Raw genomic sequence first — 23,893 nt, forward strand, 5'->3', positions numbered from 1 at the left:
GAGCTTCCGGGCCGCGCGGCGGCGAGCGGGTCGGGGGGGGCCCGGCCAGCCTTCGTCGGAGGAGGCCGACCGCGGCGTCCGGTGGTCGAGTCGCCCGCTACCCACTCTGGTCCCGTTCCAGGCCCGGTGGTCGAGTTGCTCCCCGCCCCTGGGTCTCCCCCAACCCTGGGTCTCCCCCGCCCCTGGCCTCTGCTGCTGGGCAGCGAGCCCCTCCCGCTGGCGGTGACGAGCGGGTGGCGGGCTGCTTCTCGGAGTGTACTTTGCAACCTTGACGCGACCGATGGGCGTCACGAAGGACCGGAAATCAGGATCGCAGCCAGAGTGATGGGTGCTGACAGTGCCAGAGGGACAGACGGTGGGCACGGGGCACAGAGAGCTTGCGCCCCTTCGTCAGGACGTCTCGGGACGCCTTCTGGTCTCTCTTTGCACCTGCCTGCTGAGCATTATCATCTTGCTAGTTTTACTTTTGCCTTTTGAAATTTCAGCTGGTGAGCTTCTTGTCCTGAAAATGTCCTGAGATCATTTTTGTTCCTTTACCCCTGCCCCCCGCTTTTTTTCAAGGCTGAACTCCGAGCAGCTGTGTTTTTAGCGCTAGAGGAGCAAGAAAAAGTAGAGGTACGAAATCTACAAAGTTTAATGACTGTATTCGTTTATGTTTAATTTCTAATTACTTAAAAGCCACTCTAAAACAGGAGTGTGTAGCCAGGGACAATTTTGAACTAAGGATTAAACTTCTTTACTGTTGGGAGAGGGTCAAGATTATTCTGTTTTCATGTATATTTTAGAGGTTTGGAGTAATGTAAAGAAAGTTAAGGCACCACAACTCTGAGGCCAATAGTAAATCTCATAGATGTCTTTCCCTAGGGGAAATCCAGAACACCTGAAGAAACGGTTTCACAGTAAGTGGGTTTACTGCGGGACCCCTTAGAACCTTTAATATGCTAATATGCACTGTGAATCCCCACCAGGTGGGAGGAATATCGTATGCAGCTTTTCTCCAAGTTATCCGGTCACCCAGTTATTTTATTTCATTTTATTATTTATTTATTTTTGCAGTACGCGGGCCTCTAGCTGTTGTGGCCTCTCCCGCTGCGGAGCACAGGCTCCGGACGCGCAGGCTCAGCGGCCATGGCTCACGGGCCCAGCCGCTCTGCGGCATGTGGGATCTTCCCGGATCGGGGCACGAACCCGCGTCCGCTGCATCGGCAGGCGGACTCTCAACCACTGCGCCACCAGGGAAGCCCCACCCAGTTATTTTAAAATCATGTAGTGTTTCTTATGTCAAAGGTCCTGTCACTTCTCTCTGTATAAGTGTATTTAGTTTTTTCTCTCTACGGCACGTCCTGCCACCATCTTGAGTAAATATCCTGGAACCTGCCGTCAGCAAGCGTTACTCCATAATCAAGGCCTTCAGCTTCCTCTGTGACAAATCAGCCTCTTCTCCTTCTCACTTTAGACCGAGATGCCTTGCTCCTCTTTCACTTCATGAAGATTTTCACTTCTGTGTTTTTCCAGACATGTCTTCTCTTAGCTGCCTCTTGTTCTTAGCTGGTCTGGACCCCATGGTCCATATCTCAAAAATCCTCACTACCTCGGGCTTCCCTGGTGGCGCAGTGGTTGAGAGTCCGCCTGCCGATGCAGGGGACACGGGTTCGTGCCCTGGTCCGGGAAGCTCCCACATGCCCCGGAGCGGCTGGGCCCGTGAGCCATGGCCGCTGAGCCTGCGCGTCCGGAGCCTGTGCTCCGCAACGGGAGAGGCCACAACAGTGAGAGGCTCGCGTACCGCAAAAAAAAAAAAAAATCCTCACTACCTTGCCTTCCAGCCATACTTGATTTGGGGAAAAATCTTAAGGGTCATTTAGTTGAGCCGATTAACGCCCCTCCCCGTTTGTGTCCGTCTGCGCTCGAGCGGTCCCCGCGCTGGACTGCTCATGTTCCCGGGTTGGCGGTTCCAGCCTCTGAGGCCCTGAGCTGCTGACCCTGATTCTCTTCTCTGCTCAGCAGCTCCCACTTCGCCTTCACGTTAGCCTCCTACATCACCTGATTCCTTCACTGTTGACAGACGGTCTTGTCTCTCGCTTCACTAGATAATAGAAGCATCAGATCCTAACTTTTTGTGTCCTCCCCCACAATCTGTCACTCATCTCAGAAAAAGCTCCCCTGCATCTGTGTTCATCTGTTTCTCGTTCCTTCCTGCTTTAGTAGAGGCGACTCTATCTTGTCCAAGAATAATCACTTTCTCTGGGTCTTACCTTCTAGGTGTTACGGTCAGTGCCTCTTCTATACGCTGTTAATCTTTGGCCTCTCCCTTTCTGCTGGCTCTTCTGTTGAGCATGGAAACATGTTTACATCTCTCTCAAGGAGAAAACTGATTCCCTTGACTCATGTTCTGCTTTTTAATACCTCTGCAACTTTTTCCCTCAGTTTTGAAAGACTATGTCTGTCTTATACCTTTCCTTGTGCTCCAGGCACCCTCTAATTCATTAACATCTTAAATCCATCACTACTACACCTAAGTAATTTCTTTTGCTGCTGTCAAGAAGAATCTCCTAATTGAGTATATCTCAGTCCTTACCTGTCTCAGGCCTTACCTTAGCAAAAAGTAGTTCCTGTAGTAATCAGTAGTTATAGAATGGGTTTAGCCATCATTTTGTGAGTGACAGTATTTAACTTAGTATCTTTGCCAAAAAATTAAACTTTAGTCTACATTTTGTAGTCGTTTGGGGATAAATGTATAACACTTAAAATGTTTCATTTTTTAACAGAACAAAACTCCTTTAGTCAATGAGAGCCTGAAAAAGTTTTTAAATACGAAAGATGGTAAGATGTTTGTTGTTGTTTATTTTGTCTGTCTCTGAATTTTCAAATCTTGACTCCATTTGGGAGAAATGAGGAATTTCAGATTAGTTTTTGAAGTATCTGATTCTTCTAGGTTCTCATTTTAAATTGTATATTATTGTACAACTGATTTGCCATTAAATATCAGTGGTCATGGGAAATTGTTGGTTACAGCCAATTTTATTGTAAAAAGCTGATTTTCCTGTGAAAAGCAAAACACTCATCCATTTATGAAATGTCACATTGTGTTACTGATAGTTCCAGACCAATGGTCCTAATGCGGAAATGGCGGAACTGAGATGTTCATCACTTCATTGTATTATTCAAGAGAAGAAATTTGCACTTTGAAACATTGAGAAACTTCTTTTCTCCCTTTACTGTAGTTCTCTTACTTCCAGTGTCAGTGAGGAGGCCTCGGGTTCCTAAAGACCCTCTCCTACCTTCTCTTTTGCTCTTTGCAGGCCGGCTGGTGGCTAGTCTCGTTGCCGAATTTCTTCAGTTTTTCAATCTTGATTTTACCTTGGCTGTTTTTCAACCTGAAACTAGCACAGTAAGAATGATGCTTTTTACGTCTGTCTCTGAAACTGCCTTTGATACAGATGGGTTCATTACAAGCTGAAAGTTAACAAAATTTGACAACTTAATTAGTTTAATCTTGCATAAAGATTATATTTTATAGTTGATTATCTTTTTCTCAAAAGCCATCTGAACTGTCAGATAGCTGGCATCAGTGTCCCTGCTTCACATAACTTGACAGAAGTGTTGTTATAGAGTTAACTTGTTCTGCTCTAAGCCTATACCTGGTAATGGAGACTTTGAATGCAGAGACTTGGTAAAAGAAATATATAATTCTTAAAAATGGATGTTTCATTCCTTAGAAAAATGGCCTCTTTGAGTTTAGAGATGTCTTTAAGTTCTGAAAATATTTTTCTTTAATCTCTGAAAATAACTTTTCTATATTTTGGTGCATTTATACTTCTTTATATCTTATTTCTTTCCCAGTTTCAAGGTCTCGAAGGTCGAGAGAATTTAGCCCGAGATTTAGGAATTATTGAAGCAGAAGGTACGGTGGGTGGACCCTTATTATTAGAAGTGATCAGACGCTGTCAACAGAAAGAAAAAGGGCCAACCAGTGGGGAAGTAAGTACAGTCCTGCCCTTTGTTACCTGTTTCTGTTTTCCAGTCGTTGCCTGTCCAGTGCGGCCACGCAGATTAGTGCCTACGTAATGAGTCGGGTTTAAATAAAAAGAGGTTATTCCTTCAAAACAAAAGAAGACGTACTCAGAGATTGTATAAATGCACGTTTTGATGAAAATTGGAGATGCGGTAGCTCTGAGGCTGCTGCCGCACCTGTCCTGGGGAGCGATGCTCAGATCAAGGAGTTCAGGGGCTGGGCTGTGTGGAGCCAATCCCAGCTCCTCCACTAACTAGCCTCCGGCCTTGGTCCTCCTTTGTAGATGGGATGGTAGCCTTCGTTGCGGGCGTCATGGGGCTTAAAAGCATGAGTTAGTCCACGCGTGAGTTAGTGCACGTGAAATGCTGAGAACACTCAGTTGTTGGTTGTTACTTTTACTACTATTTTTAAACGTAGAAAGGCTGAATTATAGATTAGTTAACAATTTTTTGAACTTAAAGCCTTTTTTAAACTAGGCATAAAACTTTAAGCTGTTGATTTTGCAGTTTCTAAACATTTTCATACTTGGTTTTTTTGATTAGCCATTGTCTTTCTTATCCTTTCTTTTTAGAAATCGTGCTAATGAGATTAGTGGTCTGATTTCCTTTACAACCATTACTTTTACATAAAGATACTGTTTCTTGGATGTAGACAACGTCGTGACTGTTCTAGGTACCTGGTTAAATGTGTGCCTTTAGGTCAGGTTGGTCTGTGGGAGTGTGGAAGGTAATGGACTTTGGACTTGTGATGCTGGAAAAGAAAACTAGATGTAGATTAGTGGTCTGATTTCCTTTACAACCATTACTTTTACATAAAGATACTGTTTCTTGGATGTAGACAACGTCGTGACTGTTCTAGGTACCTGGTTAAATGTGTGCCTTTAGGTCAGGTTGGTCTGTGGGAGTGTGGAAGGTAATGGACTTTGGACTTGTGATGCTGGAAAAGAAAACTAGATGTAGATTAGTGGTCTGATTTCCTTTACAACCATTACTTTTACATAAAGATACTGTTTCTTGGATGTAGACAACGTCGTGACTGTTCTAGGTACCTGGTTAAATGTGTGCCTTTAGGTCAGGTTGGTCTGTGGGAGTGTGGAAGGTAATGGACTTTGGACTTGTGATGCTGGAAAAGAAAACTAGATGTAGATTAGTGGTCTGATTTCCTTTACAACCATTACTTTTACATAAAGATACTGTTTCTTGGATGTAGACAACGTCGTGACTGTTCTAGGTACCTGGTTAAATGTGTGCCTTTAGGTCAGGTTGGTCTGTGGGAGTGTGGAAGGTAATGGACTTTGGACTTGTGATGCTGGAAAAGAAAACTAGATGTAGATTAGTGGTCTGATTTCCTTTACAACCATTACTTTTACATAAAGATACTGTTTCTTGGATGTAGACAACGTCGTGACTGTTCTAGGTACCTGGTTAAATGTGTGCCTTTAGGTCAGGTTGGTCTGTGGGAGTGTGGAAGGTAATGGACTTTGGACTTGTGATGCTGGAAAAGAAAACTAGATGTAGATTAGTGGTCTGATTTCCTTTACAACCATTACTTTTACATAAAGATACTGTTTCTTGGATGTAGACAACGTCGTGACTGTTCTAGGTACCTGGTTAAATGTGTGCCTTTAGGTCAGGTTGGTCTGTGGGAGTGTGGAAGGTAATGGACTTTGGACTTGTGATGCTGGAAAAGAAAACTAGATGTAGATTAGTGGTCTGATTTCCTTTACAACCATTACTTTTACATAAAGATACTGTTTCTTGGATGTAGACAACGTCGTGACTGTTCTAGGTACCTGGTTAAATGTGTGCCTTTAGGTCAGGTTGGTCTGTGGGAGTGTGGAAGGTAATGGACTTTGGACTTGTGATGCTGGAAAAGAAAACTAGATGTAGATTAGTGGTCTGATTTCCTTTACAACCATTACTTTTACATAAAGATACTGTTTCTTGGATGTAGACAACGTCGTGACTGTTCTAGGTACCTGGTTAAATGTGTGCCTTTAGGTCAGGTTGGTCTGTGGGAGTGTGGAAGGTAATGGACTTTGGACTTGTGATGCTGGAAAAGAAAACTAGATGTAGATTAGTGGTCTGATTTCCTTTACAACCATTACTTTTACATAAAGATACTGTTTCTTGGATGTAGACAACGTCGTGACTGTTCTAGGTACCTGGTTAAATGTGTGCCTTTAGGTCAGGTTGGTCTGTGGGAGTGTGGAAGGTAATGGACTTTGGACTTGTGATGCTGGAAAAGAAAACTAGATGTAGATTAGTGGTCTGATTTCCTTTACAACCATTACTTTTACATAAAGATACTGTTTCTTGGATGTAGACAACGTCGTGACTGTTCTAGGTACCTGGTTAAATGTGTGCCTTTAGGTCAGGTTGGTCTGTGGGAGTGTGGAAGGTAATGGACTTTGGACTTGTGATGCTGGAAAAGAAAACTAGATGTAGATTAGTGGTCTGATTTCCTTTACAACCATTACTTTTACATAAAGATACTGTTTCTTGGATGTAGACAACGTCGTGACTGTTCTAGGTACCTGGTTAAATGTGTGCCTTTAGGTCAGGTTGGTCTGTGGGAGTGTGGAAGGTAATGGACTTTGGACTTGTGATGCTGGAAAAGAAAACTAGATGTAGATTAGTGGTCTGATTTCCTTTACAACCATTACTTTTACATAAAGATACTGTTTCTTGGATGTAGACAACGTCGTGACTGTTCTAGGTACCTGGTTAAATGTGTGCCTTTAGGTCAGGTTGGTCTGTGGGAGTGTGGAAGGTAATGGACTTTGGACTTGTGATGCTGGAAAAGAAAACTAGATGTAGATTAGTGGTCTGATTTCCTTTACAACCATTACTTTTACATAAAGATACTGTTTCTTGGATGTAGACAACGTCGTGACTGTTCTAGGTACCTGGTTAAATGTGTGCCTTTAGGTCAGGTTGGTCTGTGGGAGTGTGGAAGGTAATGGACTTTGGACTTGTGATGCTGGAAAAGAAAACTAGATGTAGATTAGTGGTCTGATTTCCTTTACAACCATTACTTTTACATAAAGATACTGTTTCTTGGATGTAGACAACGTCGTGACTGTTCTAGGTACCTGGTTAAATGTGTGCCTTTAGGTCAGGTTGGTCTGTGGGAGTGTGGAAGGTAATGGACTTTGGACTTGTGATGCTGGAAAAGAAAACTAGATGTAGATTAGCCCACTGAACCCAGTGAAGCTTTTACCAAAAGCGCATTTTAACCCCCCTTAGAAACCAGGTTGCTATGCCCACACCTTTTCAGTCTTTTTTATTCACGATTGCTGAATTAATTCAGCTCTTTCTCTATTTCTTTCCTCTTTAAACATTACAGTGACTATGTAATGGCGACTGAATAATCTCCAGGTTCCTCAGCTTGAAAATCCTGCGTGACGTGGCACCCACCTGCTCTCTAGCCTTATGCCTTTTTTTGAAACGTGCATCCTTGTGCTTAGGCCAGGTGGAGCTTACCTGTGAAGTGGCTTTTGCTTTCTTGCCTTCCCCCTTTTCTCATCTATTCTGCACCTGAAATGGTACATCCTCTCCCATACCTAGCTGTGCAATGTTACCATCCATGTTCTCTTTTTTTTTTTTTTTTTAGTAAATTTATTTATTGCGTGTGTTGGGTCTTCTTTGCTGCATGCAGGCTTTCTCTACTTGCAGCGAGTGGGGGATATTCTTTGTTGCGGTTCGCGGGCTTCTCATTGTGGAGGCTTCTTTTGTTGCGGCGCACGGGCTCTAGGCACACAGGCTTCAGTAGTTGTGGCTTGCGGGCTCTAGAGCGCAGGCTTAGTAGTTGTGGCTCACGGGCTTAGTTGCTCCGCAGCATGTGGGATCTTCCTGGACCGGGGCTCGAACCCGTGTCCCCTGCATTGGCAGGCAGATTCTTACCCACTGCACCACCAGGGAAGCCCCACCATCCATGTTCTCTTGACTCTGACTTCGGGGACGTTTTCTCTTGTTTTTACTTACTCCCTCTTGGCAGCCCCTGTAATTTAGTGCCTCATCCCGCATAGTTGTAATAGTTACCTGTTTTGTTTTTTAAATTTAATTTTATTATTATTTCTTTTAGACAGCAGGTTCATATTAGTTATCCATTTTATACGTATTAGTGTGTACATGTCAATCCTAATCTCCCAGTTCATCCCACCCCCCCCACTCAGTTACCTGTTTTTATGAGAGTCGCTTATATCTATGAATAACGCAGCACCAGGAGCCACTTTTGGAATGTACTCCTGTTTTTATGAGAGTTGCTAGTTGTTTTTTTTTTTTTTTGAACAAGTCAAGGGAAGGTAGAAAGAGTAGATCTTTGAGAATCGCCGGACAGTGTTAGTGTGGCGAGTTGGGAAAGCAAAGTGAGAAGAAAGCAAAGTGAGAAGCAAAGTTAAATAACTCTGGAAAGGAAGCTTGGGGGCATGTTTAAATGTGGCCTGAGTATAGCCTGTTCAAGGTGTTTGGGTGAAATACTTAGCAGGTAATTAGAATCACAAATCTGTTTGCTTTGTGTTTTGGTAAAATTTGAAGAAAATCTAATGAGGATATTTATATTAATAGGAAGAAATAAAAGTGCCAATATTGTATAGTGGTTTTAAATGCCGATATTCTGTTGAGGTATAATTGGTATGTTCATGCTTTATTTTTAAATGTTTTAATTTTAAACTGTGAAACATTACAGGGTGCACTAGATCTATCTGATGTACATTCTCCACCAAAGTCACCAGAAGGAAAAACAAGTGCACACACTCTTCCCAGTAAGGTGAGTGGGCCGAGGCTCCACGGGGCTCTGCTTTCTGTCTCTACTCTTGTTACCAGTTTTGTTGTTGTTGACGTGCTTTTTTGTCTTTGATGAAGTATATATTTTAATGTTTATTTATTGATTTATTTAGAGAGTCTTCTAAAACTTGAATAAGCTCCTTTGGGACCATTATGCAAGACAATAGGTTTTTTAAAATGCCATGTAAATATGCTCTTAAATTTTTTTATCAACAATTTATATGTTGAGCCACGTGAGATTTTGATCTCAGTACTATACTTTCCATTTTTAAAATACTGAATTTACTAAAAAAAATTTTTTTTTAACTTTTGAAAATTCTTTTGCTTTGATATTGTTTTGAATATTGTATCGTAGAAAGAAATATGGTGTTAAATAACAGAATTGTAGGATATTTGGATTCATTTGGTACTTTGAGCGTTTTGTCCTTCAATTAACAAGGAAATTTACTTTTCACTTATAAATTGCTGTAATTTGAGAATACCAGGCTCCAGCATATAGAATTGTTGTGTTGAATACTGTAGACTTGGAATTGTAAATGACTATGATTTTTTTATACTAATGAGATATTTTAAGGATTTATAAAAAGTCTGTGCACTCTGGTTATATTTGTATGAGCTGTTAAAGTTAAGGCCTTCTGATTTCAGGGATTTGGATTAACGGAGAAAACAATTGTGTGGAACACTTGAATTTAAAATCAAGGCTCTCTGTAATAGGAGGAATGGATAGAAAGGTGGTGGCCTGGCCTGGCTGAACACAGCACGGTGGATGAACCAGCCCATCTTACCCCAGGGCGGGCTTGGGTCTGATTGTGTTGTGTGACTTCCTCTGACTTTGTTTGGAGAGGTGCTGTGGAGTACATCCCCAAGGTGGCTCCTGGTGCTGTGTTATTCGTAGATACAAGTTGTGTCTTTTTAAATTAGGTGAACGTCTGGAGGGCAGCAGTTGTGCTGCTAGGTTCCTTGCTTTTCCAGATGCCTGGGCGTAGACACCAGTGAATGGTTCCTGTTGCTGTTTATTGCTGGTTCTTTGATTTTGTTGCTCCTTTTTATTTTTTAGATTTAGAAATCAGAGGAGTGCTGTGCCTTGGGAACGAGGCTCTCATGCTGCTGGTAGCTGTTCTTTTTCCCGAGGCCTAGTTAGCCTTTCCTAATAGGGTCGGTTGGTCGTGGAAGCATTTTCCCGTGATGCTCATTGGAGGCTGGAACCTGCTGTACAGGGAGAACAAGGTCGTGAGTGAATCTAAAATTCACTTCAAATTAAGTGCCAGATATAAGAGCCTTAGTAAAAAGAAAGGTTTGCTTTCTGTGAAAATATCTGGCTTTAGAGCGATTAAAATTAACCATATTCCAAAATACGTATTAATACCTATAGTATTGAGTTATTTGGAAGTTCTCTTTTTAGCGTATTATTTTCTAAAGCATATTGGCAGTACTAATTTTCCACATATTGTGTGTCTTCAAGATAAAATGTTAATGTCTGTTTTACATATCCGTATGCTCTCTACATAAAAAGAGTTTTAAGCTCTATCATGAGAATTATCAAGGGAATCTTAAGTTTTAAGTCAGGAAATGTTGCTCTAAATACAGAGAAGTGATGGTGATTTTTAAGGTGTCTCCAGGTGGTCCCTGCTTCTGCCACCTTCCGATAGTTTTCAGCCTTGCCTGGGCTCTCAGTCGCATCATCGGCCCGCGGGCGCGGTGAGCACTTCCGATCACCGTGGCCCGTCTCTAGTGGGGCTGGATGGGGTCTGTTTTAAGACAAGGCATTCTTTTGACAGTTAGACCGCAGTTCCCCTGTCATCCTACAGGGTCTGGATTTGGGATTCCCGCCCTTGCCCCACCCTTTTCTTGCCCGCTTTCTTCTCTCTCTGAGGTCTTTGAGTGGTTTGGGGGCTCTACGAAGGGCCTACAGGGCGTCTCATCGGTCTGGAGAGCACTAAGAGTTCCGGGAAGTTGGGGCCAAGCACAGGGTCCAGCCCGGCCCTTAGAAGCGCGCTTTGTGTCCTCCCGGGGAAGGAGAGGTGAGGCCAGGGCGGGCCTCAGAGGAAGCTGCCGAGGCATGCAGGCTGGCTTTCTTAGCGCGCTGCTGGACGGAGCGGGACAGGAGTGAGTCCCCACCCACGGGAGCTGAGCAGGGGCTCTGGTCCCTACGTTGAACCCCGTGACTGTCGGAGGGAGAAATTAAACGTGAGCTGAACCACTTTAGGAAGAGTGTGAAGAAGAGACTAAAACAGTGGATTTCAAAATGAAGCATATTAGTTAGATTTTCCATTTTTAAGAAATTTTCTAATAGGAATCTGTATTGGTTTGGTATGAATTAGTTTATTTTTAAAGATTTATACTTTGTGGTAAAATGTCATTTTATTCTCATGCTCAGATACCAAGGTATAAAGGACAAGGTAAGAAGAAGCCAAGCAGGCGGAAGTCTGGTGCCAAGGTAACGCGGGGCGGCCGAGGAGGAGAGCGGCCTGGGCCGGGCCGACCACCGGCCTCATGCGGGCCTCCTCGGGCGCTGAGTTCCCACTGGCCTAGGGTTACGTTTTCCTTCGAAATGTCACTTTCTTTTATCTGTGATCAGAACATGCCAAAGTCATGGTGACGTAAAAGAAAAGGTAGTCTGACTTTCAGTTTTTATCCAGGTGAAAATCATAGTGCTGTATTTTAAAACTCTGCCCTCGGTTTTGCTTTGAGAATTCCTTGTTTTTTTGGCAACAAAAACAAGTTGAAGATACTTACTTTCCTCTTGAATGGATGGTCACCTATGTATTCTTAACATTATGATTTTTATCTGAGGTAACTAGAACATCAGACTACTTTTTGGATAAGTTCCAGTCGATGAGTAAAGGCCAGCCCTGGTTTCCTTCAAGACACTTCTGTTTGTGTTGAGCAGCTCGTCAGCCCCTGCACGTGTTAGACTTTCTGAGCGCTGCCCCACAGCAGACTCATGGGGGTGCCGCTGTGTCACCGCCTTGGCTGCTTTTTCTCCTTCCCAAGAGATCTGAGAATTCGACTAAGCTAGTAGATGAGCTGCTTATAAAATTTAAGTATTGGAGTTCTCAGAAGCATTAATTATCTGTATAGTTCTTACACTTATTTAGAATAAGATCAAGTTATTTAACGTTCAATTGTGAGAATATCGCTAGTCCTTGTTGAGCCTGTAGGTTTATGTGTAGATTTTTTCACTAAGTTGAGGGCTTCCAAAATTAAAGGCTTTTGAGAAATTGTGTTTGCTGTGTTAGCTGGCTTTAGTTCTAGTGGTCTCAGTGGTAAGTTCCTGTTACTATATATGTTCACACTATTCTTTATGCACTGCTACATGAGAAGATGTTTTTAAATGTATTCGAGTGTGTTTGAACATTTACATAGTGAAAGTCTTTGTTAAGTGCTGGGGGCAAGACAGATTTAACATGGGTCCTCACTTAAGCAGTTTATGGTCAAATTGGAGACGTGAGACAGACCTTAAGAAAAATAATTAAGCGTATAAGCTAGCATTTTTTTTATAGATGTTTTAAGTCAGTTTCTTGTACTATTTTAAAGTATATTTCGTAATATTAAATTTTAAAAATCTTGTTGGTGTCATGAGTTTTAAAGAAGTTAAAACATTTGAAAGAAGTTGATACGTAGAACCAAAGCCACTAGGGGACACATTTCACTTTGTGTGCTGGACGCAGCGGGGAGGGTGCAGACATCGCCCTCCCTCTGCGCCTCCCTCTCACGTGCTCTGCGGGTGACTGAAGAGGCTGCACAGGCCTTATTCTGGAGCTGCAGGCTGCACGTCGGGCCCCTTTTATTTCACGATTGTATTCCTGAGCCCAAAACACTTCCTCAGCAACTTGGAAACCTTTTCCATTCTATTTCCCTGTTCTTGTTTCCAAATTGCATCTATAAGAAGTCCGTGTTGTACCCAGCGTTGCCTGTTTCCAGCCTAGCAGAGGAGCCGTTAGCTCCCCCTCCCTCTGCCTTCACCTTTTGCCCTGTGCACGCAGCAGGGTCCCAGTACCCTTAGTATCCTAATTTTCTTAACATCTTAATAATCCAAAACCTAAGCTGCATCTGGTCATGGGGGTTGTCCACAGCCAGGCTCCAGGGGGAGCCGTTCACAGGGTAGGTAGTGGCACCTTCGGGTGGGCAGAGCTGGGAGTGGTAGCCCAGGGCGCCCAGTAGGAAGTGTCTGTGTCTTACCGTTTCTTTTGCCTGCGGGAAGGCACAAGTATTAACTGCTCATTCAGAGACTTCTGGCTGTTTTCAGAGAAGCTATATTCATATCAGAAATGAACTTTAAAAAATCAGTTACATGTTTAACTGGTTTGTACTTAGTATCGTAAGCCCGTTAATATGCAAAGCAAAATCTAAGGGTTTTGAACTAATTTAATTTGAGTAAAAATAAAAGTTACGTTTCTTTTTGTTATTGTTGTAGGACAATAAAGGATGCTAGAAGAGTTAGAATACAAGATGCATAAATATTAGATGGGAGGGCATTTCTTTAACGAGTTCAACATTTTAAATGTGCATTAACACTTCCAAAGTATCATCCGTAATAATCTGTTTTGGTGGGAACCATTTTGTTGTACCAAGCATGGTGCTAGTTGTCTGAAAAAAATAAATGCATTTTATTTATTACAACAGACTTTTGGTAGGCTCCACTAAGGTTTTTACCATTCAGTTGAAAAAACTAAATAAGGTATTGGATGTTTTCATTTGTTTTTAACACGAAGCTGTTTTAATCATCACATTAAATGTAGCATGGAAGGTTATCCTTTCTTTTCATAATCGATTTTTAGGTGTTTTAAAACTGATCTGTGTTGAGGTGTTTTTTTGCTTCAAGTTCTTAATAAATGACATTTCTAAATTTGTTCCTTGTTTTCAAAATTCTGGGATAAACCCAGCTTTATGTTGATTTAGGGCATTGATGGGGATCATGTGTTGTGTACGTTTGGGAGAGTGTGTTTCCGCATCTTTTGCGGTTGCCTTCGGGTTTTCGAGCTGTAGAAATGATCCCCGAAAGTATAGTCTCACCTTAGGGTTTTCTAGATGAACAAAACAGTATTATTCTGTACACACACATGTGCGCGCGTGCGCGCGCACACACACACACACACACACACACACACACACACACACCACCCCCTCAATGAAGGAATGCATGTGGGTGAACAAGATGCCAGCGCTTGGCCCATAACCCATAATTGTGCCAGGCCTTCTGCTTCAGATCCCAGACTTCTTGTCCGCTGAACCTGCGAGCTGGCTGCACAGGGTAAGAGAGCAGAGCTGCTGGACAGAGGGTAATCTTCAGGCCGATTTCACAGCCAGACATTGGTTCTCACGTGCATCTGTGGGAATTACAGATTGTTTATACGGCATAGGGATAGCCTTTCTTTAGAAAAACTGAGTTTTTAGAAAGAGGGGCTTGTATGTCTGTTTTGTGGTTTTCAAATTCCATAGTGTTTACTTTCTAGATAAGTAAATAAAACCTTTAAATATATGTGTGTTTTACACACATATACAATGGTAGTAAAACTACTTTTCTAAAGAATTCATTAGTAAGTCATGGGTCACAAACTGTCTTTGGCGGAGTCGGGGAGGGGAGCTGCAGGCTGAAGTATGGGCGGGGAAGAGAATTAGAATTGCACAAGTATTTTTGAATACTTTTGCAAAACGGGGATGTTTCTTTGGTTTTGCTGTTCCTCCGTTATGAACAGTGCAGATTAAGCCTTTAGTTTAGAAAAACAAAATTATTTTTTCCAGGTTTTTAAGACATTCTACTGATAATTCAGTTTTTGGCTACTGGAAAATTGGTAGTTATTTCTCTGTGAAACTTCTTTATGATGCTGCTTTGCTGTTAATCTAGAAATGATTGAAATCTTGAATGTGTAAGTATACTAGTAGAAAATTAAACATACACTAGAACTTCTTTACAGTTTGGCTGTAATTTACCATAAAGCTTATTAGCCCTGGGGTCCATCCAAGGAATTAAGTGACTGCTGTAGTGCTGTGCAGTAGGCCTCCTTATCTGGAAAGACAAGACTTTGTTATGTTTTATTATAATGACCTCTTAGTTCCTAGGGCAGCTGTAACAAAGCACCACAAAGTTGGTAGCTCGAAACAGCGGAAGTGTACTGTCTCACGGCTCTGGAGGCTGGAAGTCTGAGATCAAGGTGTTTGCGGGATTGCCTCCTTCTGAGGCTGGGACTCTGTTCCCGGCCTCCCTCCCGGCTTCTCGCAGCTCGCAGCAGTCCTCGGTGCTCCTTGGCTTGTAGACACATCGCTCCAATCTCTGCCATCATGTTGACGGGGCTTTCTCCCTGTGTGTGCCTGTCCTCTCTTGTTGGGACACCAGGCGTATTGAGTTAGGGGCCTGCCCGCCTCCACTGTGCCTTCCCCTTAACTGGTTACATCTGTAGTGACCCTACTTGTAAATGACTGCACATTCTGAAGTACTGGGTGTTAGGACTTTAACTTACCTTTTGGGGGGATGCAGTTTAACCCGTAATAACCTCCAAGGCTTCTGAGGTTGTCCAGGGAATGAATTCTAAGGCATTGTCATAGGAATTTTTTTTTTTTTGGTTGCATTTCTTTATTTTAAACAATTCTTAATCTTAGCTGTTTAGATTTATCCTGAGTCTTAATTTGTCCACATCTAGGTGATAGAGACTTAAGTAACTGAAGTTTGTGTACGAGAATTGTCTTAAGCCATGATAAAAGTTTTTTAAACAGATCCCAGTCTATTTCAATTTCAGTTATGAGAAATAGACCTTATTTTCACTAGACCAGTTCTTCTTCCTGTGTTCTCAGTATCAGTTGATAGTCTCCAAAACTGAAACAGGGAGCCATTCTTAAATCTCGCTCCTCTCGCAGTTCCCATATTAAATCCATTACCAAGTCCTGCTAACTTAACTTGTATATACTTGTCTGAACTGTCCCGTCTAATTAATCCTTATTCTAGCTGTCAGTTTCCTCATAGGCAAAATGGAATGATATTGTGTCATTCTTGTCAGCATTATTATGCCAGCTTTACAGATAAAGAAATGGAAGCATAGGGAGATCAGGGCCTTGTGTTAAGTTACATAGAAGAGTTGGGATTTACACACAGCATCCAGCTGCTTCTACAGTTCTAGTTAAATCCCTGGTACCTTTTTTTTTGGAGTTTTACTCACACAGCCTCCTAACTGTTCTCCTCTTTTAAGGGTTTTGGCTCTTCAGGTTTGTTTTTTACGTAGTCACGTGATCTTTCTAATATGCAAACATGACTCCTCCGTGAGATATCTCTGTGATCTGGGACCTGTCTTTATTCTGCTGAGCCTCGCTTTAACGTCACACTTTAGCAGTTCTGGGCTCTGTGTTTCTTGGTGCATATCCGTTGTTTCTCAGTGTTGTGCCTTTACTCTAGCTAATCCACTGTCTAGAATACCCTGTCCTTAACTCCTGTCTTCAAAGTTCTGTTTATTTTTAAAACTCAGCTTAGACATCTTTACCTCCAAGAAGACATTTTAAAGCTTCCTTTTTTTTAAGTTTGTATTTGGTGTCTCTCTGTACCCCATGTGTATCTCCATCATTAAACTTACCATTTAAAAATCTAAAAAATAAAAAAATAAATAGATCCCAGGGTATATGCATCGTGAGTTGATCTGTTGTTGCTCAAAAAATTTGGACTTCCTCCATGGAAAATTGCTCTTAAAGTTTTGCAGTACTTTTGTTTCAGTCTACAGAATGTTTTGATAAATGCTTCTCCTCTTAGTGTGGATTTTTTTTTTAACAGTAAAAAATATTTGGAATTAAGTTTAGTGAATTCATTACTAACCCGGTTAGGTAATGGTCTTTTTGATAAAAAATGAGCCATAGTTACGAAGTGATGACACATTCCTATGTGATTTAGAAATTGATTTTGACAGCGCTTCCAAAGCAGATTGCGTGTTTTTAAAGTTTAATTTTACTCCATAGATAAATAGAGCTATAATTTTAAAACAAATTATTATTTTAAAAAATACGTATTGTGTTGAACATCATAATGTGCTACTCCATGAAACTTGTCTTCCTAAAACTAGTCTTTTGTTTCATAGCAAGACTAAAACCTGTCAAAAATAATCATGGATCTATATTGGTTATTAAGTTCAGATAGTTCATTATATGGACTTAAATTATGTTGCTGTGAATTCATGGGGAGGAGAGACTTTGTTGGAATAACGATTGTTTCCTGTGATGTGCTTTACATTTGTATTTGTCCGTTTCATGTCAGGTGTCCTTTTGAATTTTCTCACGGATGTTTTGAAGGAGACAGTCTTTCACTGTCTCAGTATCTGTAATCATAAATGTGTTTAAACAGCACAAGAATGCAGGGTATTTATTTCCAAATGCATATTCCTTTGAAAAGATATAAATCAATTTTTAAAATATTTATAAATCAGAAATTATAACGGGCATGAATATACTTAAGAAATACATAGGTGGATGGTGCTTCTCTATAATTGATAATAATAGGAAAACTTCAAGAAAGTTATTGGGAAATTTGAAAATGTGTCTGCTTCTTTGAAAATATCCTATGTTGTCTAAAAGGCGATAACTTGGTATTTATTTCTCCAGACATCTCTTTTTACAACCATTGATGTATCTGTATTAATAACGTATGGAATGTATGGCTCTATACAAGGCCCTAAAAATTGTATAGCATATACCTTACCTTCTGTCAACGAATCATGGCCTCTAATTAGTGTAAAACTATAAGTGTATATCTTACTGCATAGCACCTCCTGCCTATACACAGATTGAAAGGGCAGTCATCCTTAGTGTCTCCTTGAGTAATTTCTAACCCTCATTATTACCACTTTTCCCCAGCTGCCCATCCCTTTTTTCGTACCTCCTGGTAATAATTTGACTTGGGAAAGACTACTGTGGTTCAATTCCTGAGGAAATTCGTGCCTGAGAACAGTAAATTCCTTACAATGACATAGTGAGTAGCCGAGTATGGACTACGCTACACACCCCGTGTTTCAGGAGAGCGCTCGTCTCACACGCTGCGGTATCTTAGGCAGCACTGCTCTGTGTAGTGTGAAGGCTGAATCTTGGGAGACTGTCATTCTTAACCCATAAAAACTACAGTTTCATATGACTCAACCTGATAGCAGAGCATAAGCCCTTTAGAGCTAACCTCTGGAATCAGACTTTGATATCAGACGCCTTTACTCCCTGGCTTGACAAGTGACTGCAGTGTCTCTACATCTCCTTTTCCATTTCTGCAGAGAAAACAGAACCTGCCCCACACACCATAAGGTTATTTTGAGGATTAAAATGAGGTAACACGTGGGAAGCATTTGAAGACTTGCCATAAATGTTAGCTACTTTTATTATTACTATCATGATATTTTGGTTTCGTTGTTACTATTTTTATGTTGTTGACATAGAAGTGTCTAAAGACAAAAAGAAATCTGACCAAGGATAGAATAAAATTAGGTTGTGAGGGTTAGGGCTGCCCGAAAACAGGGAAATACAGTGTGCAGTGTGTTTTCTGCTAACGTCACCAGATCAGTAGGACGAGTAAAAATGCTTGAGGATTTTGTATGTTGGTTTCAGATATATAGAGACATATACATCAGTACATGCATCCATGGACGTTGAAGGGAGGTGTGGAATGGGGAGTTACTCTGAAAGTCTAAAGACCAGTGGTAAAACTAGCAAAACTTTACTTTAGAAATGTGAACGGTAAAGGCGGCATCTTTCACCTTGATGTCCGCTGTATTTGGCACTGGATGGAAAACTAGTTTTATTGACGACCACTTTGTTTTAATGCTTGGTTCATTTATGTGATGAACTAATGATAATGGACTAATCTTCCTTATATCCTTTATTAGTAATGCTTTTTATTTTCCAGTTGAAAACATATTAAGGTAATTTATGAAGCAGTGATACATATGTAAGAGGAAATGGGAAAGTTTGTGTATAAATGGGCTAGGTAAAGGTATTTCCATTTAGGGAGGGAGGAGAGGAATGGTACAAACATGTTTGACGTTTTTCCCCTTCAAAAGTTAGTTATGCTCTGAAGCCTGGGGATGAACTGGTAGGTCCGGGGGGTCCCACTGCACCTCATGCAGTTGCAAGACCCCACGTGTGTATGCACGTGCATACACAGAACTGCGTATGTTCACGTGACTTTTTTTATTATTTAAGATGTCTTATTAAAGTTTTATTTCGCCAAGGAGACCTTTTCTCTTTCCCTCTCTTTTTCTAGAAGGCCAACCAGCAATGATGCTAGTCAGAGTGATACCAGTATCTCATCATCAGAACCAAAGAGCAAAAGTAGTCTTCACTTACTGGCCCATGAAACAAAAATTGGATCCTTGTTAAGCAACAAAAGTCTAGATGTCAAAGACAAAGCTGGTCCTTGTCCAGATGAAGATGATATGGAAGGAGATTCTTTCTTTGATGATCCCATTCCTAAACCAGAAAAAACCTATGGTTGGTGAGTAACCTGTGCTCTTATATTATCAGACAAGCAGCTTAAAAATAGAATTTCTAAATGTTTTATGTTTAAGAAATAATGAGCTACCAATGGTTCTGTGATTAGTGAATTTGTAAGTCTGATTTTGTGTCATTAAAGCCTTTTATGTTGTCAAACAGTTCCAAGTTTTGAAGGACCTAGATGTTAATGATTTCAGCAGGTAGGTTTGTACTGAGTGCCTGCTGTATGCCAGGTACCGTTTCAGGTACAGGTGCAACAGTGATGGAGCAGGCAAAATCTCTGCTTCCGGGAGCTCATACTCTGGACGGCAGCAGCAATAAGTTAGGAGTCCCCAGGTGCTGTGTCGCGTAGATGCAGCCCGTGTTACAGGAACTGAGAGAATGGAACGGCGGAGGGCGGGAGTGTGGGTGTGGAGGGCGGCCAGTGCTCAGTAGCTGTCGGAGAAGGCCTCACCTCAAGGGCGAGCTTACGGAGGGGAGAGCAGGCCAGGCGTTGAGCTGGGCTTCCGGAGCCCTGCACAGGCGGAGGGGAGTGGTGCGGTGGGTCCGAGGAGCTTGCAGGAGGTGGAGTCGGGCCAGGGGCCGGGGCCACCGCAGGGCTTGGCCTGAACCCGAGGGGCCCGGAAGCCCCGGGCTGTGAGCAGCAGCGTGACTGCTCTGACTTGCGCGGTGACGGGGCCCCCCTGGATGCTGGGTCTCCAGGCGGGAAGCTCTTAGGGTTTTCCAGGTGAGGGGTGATGGCGGAAGTGGTGAGCAATAGGCAGTAGGGGATGTATTGAGTTTGGATCCAAAAGGATTTGCTGGTAAGTGTGCGAGAGGGAAAGCAATATCAAGGGCAGCTCCAGGGTTCTTCCCAGGCTGAGTAACTAGGAGTTTTTCCAACTGATCGAGGTGAAGAGCAGGGGGAGCGAGGCTGGATCGCGCAGGTGAGCCACGCGGCGGTCCAGAGCTCACTCTCGACCAGCGAGTTCGAGAAGGTTGTCAGTGGAAAGGTGAAGCCTGTTCTCGGGTGTGGGTGTGGGCATTCAGGGAGAGGTCTGGGCTAGAGGTGACAATTAGGGAGTCATCAGTCTTGGCTGAGGTCACAGCCGGGAGACTGGAAGAGATCACCAAGGAAGGGGCACTGCAGCGGGAAGGGGACCCAGAGAACCGGAGGGAGAGGCGTCCTTGGAGGAGGAGGCCCAAGTGAGCAGCTGAGTTAAGTTCTGCTGAAAGTCGCCCTTTGCACTTAGCCCCGATGCCCCTCGCCGGCGGCCCTGGGGCAGTGTTAAAGGGTTAGCGTGGGTTCAGGAAAGCCTGAGGCAAGAGGACTGTATGTGGCAGAATGATTTCCTGATGAGTTTTCCTGTACAGGGTGCAGAGGGATGCGCGGTGGCTGGAGAGCGGACGTGGGGCTAGAAATGTTAAACTGCGAAGAACAGTAGCGCGTGCGTGTGTCGATGAGAATGATCCGGTTTTAAAGAGGAAAGATGAACGAAGTAAGAGCGGGAGGGGGGAATTCCTGGAATGCTGCACCTCCGTGCCGGCGGCGCCGGAGGAGGTGAGAGGGCGCCGGGCCGGAGGGCGAGCCTGCGGGCTGCTGGGCACTGCCCCGCGTCCGCTGCAGGCTGGCGGTCAGGGCTGTGTGCTGCGGTCAGCTGGTGGCGTCATTTGCGGCCCGCTCTCCGGGGCACGTCTGGGCTGTCGTGCTGTGCTCGTCAGCTTCTGCGCTGTCGCTTGCCTGCATCTCTGGGCCACGGAAGGGGCTTCCGATAAAATCCCCGACAGTGAAGCCCATGAAGCGGAGCGGTTTAATTTGTGAGACGTCGCACGCAGTTCTAGAGAGGGGGAACTTCCTGCGCGAATCTGCAGTGATTCTTAGTCTGTTTTGCCTTGCCAGGTGTACTTCATGATTTTGAATCTGTGAAATGTATATTCTTTATTTCCCAGCTCCTGTGTTGCCTACAAGATATATTCAAGCTGCTTGTGTTTTAATGGCAGAATGTAAGAATCCCATTTAACTGTACACTTGTTTCTTGCTAGGAGAAGTGAACCTAGTAAGCAAGTAGGAAGCCTTTCATCGCTCTCGGACGCCCCCCCCTTAAAAAGTGGACTCAGCTCCCTTACTGGAGCTCCCTCATTGAAAGACTCTGAAAGTGAGTGTCTGGAAGTCCCTAGGTTTGCTGACTGAAGACGTGGACTTTGAATGCTGATGATATTTTTTTCTCTAATTAATTAAGTAGTGTATGATCATCGTATATTTTTTCAGGAAAATATATGTAAAATCATAAAAATAGCCCATAATTTTACTACTCAGTGATATTTCCTGTTAATATTTTATTTTTAAAATTTCTTTTGAGCATGGGCCTATTCTCTATATTGTTTTGTATTCTGCTTTTCCTATGCCATGGAAATGTTTTTAGGAAATTGACTTTTTAACCGTCTTCTATAATAAATAGACACTATAATTTTTAAGCCATCTCTCTTTTCTGGACATTTAAATTGACTTCTGTAGGATTTACTTACAATTAATTTTTAAAACTTAGTTTCATAGATTCTGCAGATACCACAGTAATCATCGTAGGAATGTTAAACTACTACTCTCCCTCTAGGGATTTGGATCAGATGTATCTTTTTGTATGCAGCAGAGGTAGGGGTTGTCAGCTAGACATGGCACGGCTCTCCTTCTGCACACAGATGGTGACAAGACCAAGGATTTAAAAAGCAAAGCCTTAAACATGTAATACAGATGAGCTTTGTACACTATGTCATAGTAAATATAGGATTTAATTGGCAGAGTGTTTAGCATTTAATTTAATCCAATTAAATTAGGATTTAATTGGCAGAGTGCCTCTTTGAGTAGATCTTTATTAGGAAATTGCTGTGGGGTTTTGCATAATCTCGTAGTACTTACTAACCATTTTGTGGTATGTGATACCACTGTAGTAGGATTTCTTGGGGCACATAAAGTAAACTAGCCATGAGTCTGTTAATTCGGCCCAGTTTCCCTCTTCTCCTTTCCCATGGTATTGTCACCTTCAGTGAAGGAATCCAGAGTGTCATGATCATGTCACTCTTAATACTGACTAGGAAATAATGATTTAGAGAGGGCCTTGAGAACTGGGCACTGAAGAAATAAAAACCAATGAGATAAGTTTGGTAAATGAAATAGCGATTAAATTGAAGCAAAATTTAGAAGTTCAAAGGAAAAATAAAACTGATGAGAATAATTAACTGTAGTCTATGAATTCATACCCAGTAGGGCTTCTTATAGAAGGCTGATATCTGATGGTTGGGTAGAAAATGATTTTGATGGTCAGGTTCCAATAAAAAGTAGTATGGCTACAAAAAGGACATGTAATAGTGTGGTTAAAAAAGGGATGTGTGATACATAGTGTAAGCGTATTATATTGTGTAATGCATAATAATGCATAATGCAGTGTAATTAAGCACAGTTTGTAATTTTCTTCTTAGTTTTTGGTTATGATGTATCAACAAACCCTGTACTGCAAAAAAAAGTTGACATGGTTCAGAGACTATTATATTCTAAAAGTCAATTTAATGTGACTATTTTTTCCTGTTCACAGGTAAAAGGGGAAACACAATTCTGAAAGATCTTAAATTGGTCAATGATAAAATCGGATCACTTGGTTTAGGTCAGTAGATTTCCAGTTGCAGTATGGACTGCTTTAAGGCGATTATTATTATTATTTTTTGCGGTACACGGGCCTCTCACTGTTGTGGCCTCTCCCGTCGCGGCGCACAGGCTCCGGACGCGCAGGCTCAGCGGCCATGGCTCACGGGCCCAGCCGCTCCGCCGCACGTGGGATCTTCCCGGACCGGGGCACGAACCCGTGTCCCCTGCATCGGCAGGCGGACTCTCAACCACTGCGCCACCAGGGAAGCCCTAAGGCGATTATTTTTTAGAATAAAATCTTAAATGAAGTGTCAGTCAGTCTACCGTGAGCACCTCATGCACAGATGGTTGGACGGTTTTTATGTATCCAGGGTTACTGTGTCGGCCAGGGGTGGAGGGAGTAGTAACCACAGCGGATTCTGTCCTTGTGGGGTTTAAACCTAGCGGGAAGATGGCTGTCAAACAGGTGCCTTACGGGTACTTTGAGTGTTAGAAGAGTCAGGCCGCAGCCTTACGGAAGCAGGGAGTAGTTTGACTTAGCCTAGCCTTGGCGATGGGGGAGCCTCTCCCAGGAAGTGACTGCCCTGCGAGACCTGCTGGGGCAGGCAGAGGGGAGAGCCTGCCGTTCGGACCGCGAGCACAGTGCGTGCCGAGGCAGGGGCGCTTCCCTGGGGCTGGCGGAACGTGGTCCGGGCCCCAGGGAGTCAGTCTGATGGGGATGGACGTGTAACAGGAACTCTGGGGTGTTGTGCCCCGTCCTGTGGCCTGGAGCAGCAGCGGGAGCGGTACTCCTGCCGCAGGAGAAGCCTCCGAGTGCCCTGGGCCACTTGTGGGCACCGTACCGCCTTCAGAACCTTGACGCTTCTGGAATAAGGCTTTAGAGCACAGTTTAGTTGGGGAGACAAAAATATTAGTCAAAGGCACTCATGTTCACAGACAGGTGCTTCATATGTGTAAAGCACGAGTTGGCAAACTCTTCCTGTAAAGGGACAGAATGGGTATTTTAGGCTTTGTGGGCCACACGTAGTC

The 23,893-nt window shown here is 42.9% G+C and overlaps 1 protein-coding gene across 1 annotated transcript in view; it reads left to right on the plus strand.

Annotated features, from left to right (window-relative positions):
• CEP43 (centrosomal protein 43) overlaps positions 1–23,893 on the plus strand; it is a 28,961-nt gene that overhangs the window by 1,992 nt on the left and 3,076 nt on the right. The window contains exons 2-12 of the mRNA XM_024744916.1: positions 122–255; positions 494–615; positions 2,766–2,820; positions 3,300–3,388; positions 3,841–3,978; positions 8,702–8,782; positions 11,177–11,236; positions 12,689–12,696; positions 19,031–19,249; positions 21,271–21,383; positions 22,815–22,883. Coding sequence (XP_024600684.1) covers positions 122–255; positions 494–615; positions 2,766–2,820; positions 3,300–3,388; positions 3,841–3,978; positions 8,702–8,782; positions 11,177–11,236; positions 12,689–12,696; positions 19,031–19,249; positions 21,271–21,383; positions 22,815–22,883 — 1,088 coding nt within the window. The remainder of the gene's footprint in view (positions 1–121; positions 256–493; positions 616–2,765; positions 2,821–3,299; positions 3,389–3,840; positions 3,979–8,701; positions 8,783–11,176; positions 11,237–12,688; positions 12,697–19,030; positions 19,250–21,270; positions 21,384–22,814; positions 22,884–23,893) is intronic.

Source organism: Neophocaena asiaeorientalis, unplaced genomic scaffold, assembly GCF_003031525.2.
Source record: "Neophocaena asiaeorientalis asiaeorientalis breed wild unplaced genomic scaffold, Neophocaena_asiaeorientalis_V1.1 scaffold649, whole genome shotgun sequence".
Taxonomy (NCBI): Eukaryota; Metazoa; Chordata; class Mammalia; order Artiodactyla; family Phocoenidae; genus Neophocaena; species Neophocaena asiaeorientalis.